This window comes from Merops nubicus, unplaced genomic scaffold, assembly GCF_000691845.1.
Source record: "Merops nubicus isolate BGI_N331 unplaced genomic scaffold, ASM69184v1 scaffold19393, whole genome shotgun sequence".
Classification (NCBI taxonomy): domain Eukaryota; kingdom Metazoa; phylum Chordata; class Aves; order Coraciiformes; family Meropidae; genus Merops; species Merops nubicus.
The window spans coordinates 70,705-78,010 of record NW_008597197.1 but is presented as its reverse complement, the minus strand read 5'-3'; the positions used below and the strand labels follow the sequence as shown (position 1 = coordinate 78,010).

General features: G+C 50.4%; 1 protein-coding gene across 1 annotated transcript in view; it reads right to left on the bottom strand.

Annotated features, from left to right (window-relative positions):
• LOC103769444 (immunoglobulin superfamily member 2-like) overlaps positions 1 to 3,832 on the bottom strand; it is a 10,786-nt gene extending 6,954 nt beyond the window's left edge. The window contains exons 1-2 of the mRNA XM_008936642.1: positions 3,769 to 3,832; positions 2,771 to 2,858 (exon numbers count right to left, since the gene is read on the bottom strand). Of these exons, the coding sequence (XP_008934890.1) occupies positions 2,771 to 2,858; positions 3,769 to 3,832 (152 nt within the window). The remainder of the gene's footprint in view (positions 1 to 2,770; positions 2,859 to 3,768) is intronic.
• Positions 3,833 to 7,306: the final 3,474 nt, after the last annotated feature.

The following is a 7,306-nucleotide window of genomic DNA, read 5'->3' as shown; positions in this document are numbered from 1 at the left end:
TCCCATTCCCAGTGGCTATACAGGCAGGAGACCCTCCACTGTTACAGCCAGCTCAGGTGGCAGTTTGGCTCTTGAAGGATCACCACATAGCCAGAAATCAGCTAGGAACACTCTTCTGTAAGCACACCCCATGGTCAGGCACCTGGATGTGGATGACCCCAGACCAGCACTGCTCACAAGGGCAGACCAGTGCTGGGAGGGCTGAGACCAGGAGGCTGCTGCCCACAGCCCCAGAGGCAAGTGCTGCGGCTGGATCTGCTGCCACGTGGCACCAACCACGCTGTCAGCATCGTGTGGCCTGGGGTGCACTGCTGCTCTGCTGGCAGGTACCAAGGACATGGTGGAAGGCTGAGGGGCACATCCTGGCACGCAGCTCAGGCATGCAGCCAAACATTCATAAGGGGCTCAAAACAGATTTGGAATTCTTTTCTTTTTCTCTTTTTGGGGGGGTCTGTGCGCTGTTTTGGTTGTGGGGTTTTCTAAGGGGTTTATAAGGGGATGCGGGTGTGTGTGTGTGTGTGTTTGGTTTAAGGGTTTTTTGTTTCATTTTCTTTGTTGGTTTTGTTTTTTTCCCCCTCACCCCAGAAAGGATGGTGGCACCAAGCATTTACCCCTGAGCCACGCTGCTCCTACTGTGCTGCAAGAGCATGGACTGAATGATGCGAATAGTTCAGGGGTTCACAAGCAAAAACCACCCATAAAACAAGTCCTTGTGCTTGATCCCATGAGACTCCTAGAGGGAACAACATCCATGTAATGAACCAAACAAACACGAGGTCCCTCCTTTCTCCATTTAATAAACTAATTGGTATGACAGCCTGAGTGGCCAGGAGATATCGGAGAATCTTCTCCCTGCAAAGCTGGCACCTCCATTAGTTGTCTCCTTGCCAGCCTGTGTGCACAGCTCCCACACCACCACGCAGCTCTCCAGAAAGCCAGATCCACCCCAGGGGACAAGCTGTTGCAGCAGGCAGAGAGGTCCCTGTAGGATGACACCTGTCCCCTGCCACCCACCCTTGCTGCAATGAAATGAAGCAGAGGAGCAGCACCTGGTTTAGGGGAAGTGGGTGCAGCACAGGGCAGAAACCCATGTGCTGGCTTGGCAGGAGAGGTGAGCAGATACAGCAAAGGCTGGCAAGTGGTGGAGTGCTCCTGCATGCCCATTGGTGAAGAGGGCCAGCATCCTATGGCAGTGGGACACAGCCATGCACATAGCCATAATTGTGTGGTAGGCTTCCATTCCCTGCTGCAGCATGAAACCCTCCCATCTCAGAAGGAAAGGGATGAAGAGGTTTGCTTCCCATGAGCAACCAGCTGCCAGCAGCACCCTGGGGATGATCCTGCTGACAGTAAGCCAACTCACTTACCACTTTGGAGAAGAAAAAAAGCATCTCTACTACAGCAACAGAATACATGGAAAGGAAACTTGGAGTTCGACCGCAGTGAGCTTCCGACAGTCAATGTGCAGATAAACACGCACATGGGGACAGTTTAACTCCAAGCTTGCAACTCTAATGACGCATGAGTCGCTGTTTACATTTGCAATAGAGAAACCACGGAGAAGAGGATTGCCTGGCCCAGCCCTATCACTGGCAATGAAGATGTTCTACAGACAAACTCAACAGCTCCCTCTTTCTGGGACTGTGCAGTTTAAAACTTACTGTTTTCTCCCCGGAAAATCAGTGCAACCAGACACACGGCAGAGCTATTAACCACGGCAAGGCGGGCTAAAGGAAGAGGATCAGAGAATCCTTTACAAAGATAGCATTGCCGTTAGAAACCACATCAGGGAAGCCAAATCCATGGGGAGGAGGATCCCCTTACCTATTTTCCTGGGGATTACACCAGATGGGAAGTGAAGGGAAATACACTTCCTGGATAGCACAGAGAGTCCCATACTTATAAGGAGCAGAAGACTTGCCTCCTCCAAGCCAGGTGATGCTTGGTGAGCTGAAGTGCTGCACCAGGCCACAGGGATTAAATGCTGTTGATCTCTAGCCCTTGACACAGCTTAGCTGCCACCAGCACCTGAGCAGCAGGGCCACCTCTCAGTACATCCCAGCAGGGTGCCAGCATTTCCCACTCCTGAGCACACAGGTGGAGGTCAGGTTGCCCACAGCACTGGCTTTCACACAGGTGATGACCATCCTTAACTGCACGCCTCCATACTCATTCTCATTCCTCCTGCCCCCACAGATCCCTTTGCAGACACCCTTTTTGGATGCTGCTCAGTCAGTTTGGGCCAAAACTTTCCAGAAAAACCCCATCAAAAACACAGTATGGAATGTTTTGCCAAGCCCAGTGCAGCCAGGGTGAAATTAGACTCTGCCTAAAAGAGCACAACAGCAATTGGTAACATCCATGGTGACTTGGAAACCTCCCAGACAGAGAAGTGCTGATCAGACATTCCCCCTGCACACTGCAAGGAGCCTGGGGAGGCATGGGGATAAGGCAGGGTCACTCCCACAGCAGAGTAGAAATGCTACAGAGGAAGCTATTGAAGATAAAGGAAGCAGCCCCACAGTCGGTGCTGGTTTTTAAGAACAGGCTGCTGAGACCAAAAAGCAATTAGGCAAACATAGGGGAAAGACTGCAGCCCAGATCTCCTGTCTGGCTGTATGGCCCCCATGAGCTCCCTCATCCCATTTGGGTGCCTGGGGTTAGGGCAGCTGTGGGTTCTCTGCCTGAAGCCATCGCATTTGTTGCTGGCTTCCACGTATCGCAGCAGAGGGCACAGCCTACTCCACCTTCTGAAAAGTAGCCATCCCACCTTCCAAAGGACCAGATCTCATACCACGTATTGGGCAAATCCAGCTTTGCACAGGAAGGGTTTTCAGCCACTGCTGAAGTTGCTTGCTCTGGGAGAAAAACAAACAAAACCAAAAAAACCCCACAACATTACAACAAACAGCTCTTTAAAGAGAGGGTTTCCCCATGAGGTTTTTGCATTGCTATGCAACATCCCAGGTGGAAATAAACTCCTCTGGGAAGAGCACGAGTTCTGGAGCCTCTGCTCAGCCCCATGGCTCTACCATCTCCTTACCTCCATCCAAGCCAGCCCTCAGCAACAATCTGGCCTCTGCAGAACTCACACAGGCAAGCACCCTGGGCCTCCCTGAGCACCAAAGTGCAGGTGGCAGAGGAGCTAGAGATTAATTTGAGCAGAGAGGCTGGAGGGGGCAGAGAACACAAACCCTCTCCCTCTCAGCCCCTCCCCACCCTTCAGCTTGCATGACCTGTCCTGGAGCAGCATGGATGGGAGCCCTGCTCCCCCAAGGCTTTTTGGAGAGGAAAGACACAGTGTCTGCTTAGCTGTGAACACGTCAGTGCCTTGTAAACGGCAGCCACAGAGCTCCCTGCACTTCAAACTGCTCTTGCAACCGAGCTGGGAGGACGAATGGAGCCCAGGGATGGAACTATAGGCAAGCTCTCCAAAAATGCCTCCTTCCTCTCTGCCTTTGCTTCACAGATCTCAGGAGGCATGTCCCCGCCCAGAAATGCCATTGACACGTGCCCACAGTGACCGCAGAGGGGCAGGAGGACAGGGAAGGATGGAGGCTGCAGCCTCAAAAGCAGGGCAGGGGGGGCTGGTGGCAGGCAGCGCAGGGGAGGCGTGGAGGAGCGCAGCATTAGCTGGGATAATCTGGCAGTCTTGGGGGACACGCCAGAAGCCTATAGATAATCAGGGGAGCCGGTGCAACAGACTTTGAAGTCTGCTGTCAGGTTTTCTCAGCCTGGCTCAGACATCAAAGGCAGCTGGTTACTTACCCCAATTAGAGGGGGAGCCTGCCGGCTGCCTCGCTTCCCCAAGGCCAGCCAGCTCAGCTGCCATCCCCGAGGCATCCTCTTGTGGGCAGAAACCTCCTGCCAGACCACAAATGCCCAAATTCTCCAGCTCCTGCCCGAGCCAGGCTCGCTTTGCTGGGCAGCTCATCTCACAGCTATGTGGGCTTTCACCTTGGGCTTTTGGAGCTGAGTGAGACCCAGTGGATAAATATCTCCCCACCGACGTGCTGCTGAATGAAATCACCTTGCCAGTCCAAGGGATACCAGGGGAATCCTAGCAAAAGTAAAAAAATATAGCAACCTTTTCTCATGGTGGTGGGAAGGACTGCTTCTGTGACTCAAATCCTGCATGTCCTGGGCCCTTGTGGGACATGGCTCCAATGCTCAGCAAGGATAGTCTCCATGAGCAAAACCCACAGCAGCACAGAAAGGCTGTTATGATCATTTTGTACTAAAACCTACAATATCATTGGCACTGGAACAGAAATAAATAATTTAAAAAGCAGCAATTGAAATCTAAGAGCTGGAAACACTCATCCTGTGTAGCTGCAGCTTTCTAGAACTCTGGATGCTCTCAGTAGTGAGTAGCTGGACTAGAAGGAGAACGCTCACAGCTCTTTCTTGATGAGCTGGTGTTTGCTCACATTTGCACCATCCCCTTCATTGTTGGCTTCCACCCATTGCAGCAGGGGGCACAGCCCACCTTACCTTCTGAGAAGTAGCAACAAACCCCACCTTCTAGAGGAAGCTAGACCTCAAACCACATCTTGGGCAAATCTGGCTTTGCACAGAAAGAATACTGCATTTGCACATCATTTCTACTGCAAAAAGAAAAAGTAAAATAAGAACTAGATGAGCCAGGGCACTGCTGAGACACCAAAGTCCTTCAGAAAAGTGGGATGGGTTATTCCTTCCTCATTATCACAGTAGCAGGCAAACACACTTGTTCTGAATCTTCTCTGACAGCAGGACATAAGCCAAGCTTGAGCCACATGCCTCATATCTTATCCTAATAAAAAGTAATCTTTGGTCCTCTCACCCTTATTTTATTTTTTTTTTAAATCTTCTACCCACACAAAAAGGCTGAAAAGCCTCACTCCTTTATAGCCAGAGCTCCACCAGCCTTTGTAGTTTGGGCCAACAGTGTGTTTCTGACATATATCTACTGGACGTCTTACCTCTTTTCAGGCAGCAGAAAGCTCAGGGGGACAGCATGCCCCAGGGGACCAGGAAGGATGCTGCACCAAAGGAGCCATTTCACCTCCTCTCTGTAAGCTCCTGGTAGCACCCCAGGAAGCAGCCAGGGATGCAGCACTTCAGCGAAGAGGCGTTGCTCCGCAGCTGCCCTCGCCTGCACCACATCAGGCCGCGCTCCTGTGGCTGTGGGGCTTGGCTCCAAGGCAGCACAGCCTGCCTTCTGTAAATCCTGGTGCTGCCTCACCACAGGACATGTGGGGCTTCATTGTGTCACTGTGCAATCTGCAGGTGCAGCCCCTTGTCTGGCTCAGCTCCCGTGTGTCACCAGGAGATGCTCCATGCCACCCTCAGACCTCTCTGCATTGGCATCTGAAGCGGCATCAGCATCTTTTAAGCAAGAAGCATCGTGAAAGACTGAAGCAGATCAGCAGAGGGTTGTGCCTGACTGTTTCAGTTCCTGATGGACACAGCAAGGGCAGAGACTGGGGAAGAGAAGAGGGAGGTTAAGAGAGAGGAAGAGGGAGAGGATTCAGGAACTTCTGTTGAGGAATACAGAACAGTATTACATGTTGGGAGAGAAGGTAGGTTTTAATATTAAGCTGCTTATTTAGGTCTCTAAGTTATGGAGATGCGGCACTTCAAAACTAATTAGATTGACAGAGCTTGGATTTGATTACAGGATTTCCAGAAGCATGAGGGTGTAAGAAAAGAAAATTTAAATAGCTGCCCTGGAAATGTTAGCAGGGGAATTAAACAGTCATTGCTGCAGCCAATTGTTAAATACATCTAAGCTGGAAAAAAATGACACTTCCAGCTGTCCAAATTCACTGCACTAGTGGATGCAGCAGGGAGATGCTCTCCTAACATGACTGAGTGGGAGATGCATAAAGGGTGTGTTTCTCAGTCTTAGAGGTAGGCAGAGGTCTCCGACACCCTTCAGGATACAGGTGTCTCCCTCTGATGGCAGTGTGTGAATCTGAAAGCACACAGATTTTTTCCCCACACTGAACCCACTGCAGTGAGCAAAGCATCCAGGAGCTGTAGGCAGGAAACTGTGGGGCTGAAGGGGGAGAGGTGGCAGGTTCCTCAGAGCAGCACAAGGGCCACCTGGGGATACTTTGCCACCTGTCTAGACAGAAAGTCCCATCCTTACCAGCCAGGACACTAAAACGCTGTCTGCACCAGAGGACTATGGCCAATCCAGCACTACAAACAATGTGATTGCTTGGGGGTGATACACAGCTATGCTCCTGAAGGGATAAAGCAAGATAGCAATGGCAGAACTACACTTACAGTTCACCTTGTATCAAAGCCTTCACTCATCTACCTGAAACAACTCCTTCCTTCCCACTACTCCGAGATCATGCAAAAAGCAGTAGTTTCACAAGGTGCAGAGTGAGCCCTTGGCCACCCCTTTTCACAGAGCTAGAGTGACCCTTTTTAAAATCCCAGAGCTGCCAGTTTTAATTCCTCTGGAAGCTCATAAAACATCCTTTATCTGCAAATATGAATCTTCTCTCCAAGAACACATACGCAAGTAAAACTCAAAAACCCAAAGAAGAAAAACAAAAACACAAAGAAACTCAGCTTGGGGCCTGAGGAGTTGCCAGGAGAACCTTGACTCAAAATGTAGTATTAACACGCTCTTTGGCTACCAGACAGCTGTACTTGGCCATGCAGTTTCACCTTCCTTGGGTTTGGGTAAAGCACTCTGGACAACAGCACCCCATGTTGCCCTCATTGCTGCACAAGCACCCCAAGAAAAGAACAGGGTGGAGACAATACTGATGCTGTTGCTGCTGGTATCCTCCATTCACACTAAAGGACCATGTCTTGGCTACAGTCACAGAAAGGCTAAGTTAAAATTACACTAAGCCAAACAAATTTCCTTCAAACAAAAGGCAGGAGCTGCAGTCAACTCCAGGGAAAGCCTGCAGGGTATGCAGCTTTGATTAAACAGAGATGTCAGGAAGAGTTGCAAATATACACACTAGATCTCACTTCTTTGTGCTCAGATTGTCAGTCTCAGTGTGAAAGCAACTCCTCCTTCAGTGTTGCTACTGAAGAGCTTGATGAAGTATGCACCTAGTACTGCAACACAGCAGCAGTTATCTTATTTTTGCCTGACACCTTCACCTAAGAGACCCTGCAGCTTCTCCCCTGCTACTTCCAGAAACTTGGAGAACATCTATCACCCACTAGCATGTGGGTCTCAGTCAAGTCAGGAAGAGGTGACACTCAGATGACTGTGATGCTGCCATCACTGACACAAAAGGGAGGGTTTAAACACAGCAATACCGTGTCCTGAGAGCCATCTCGTTAA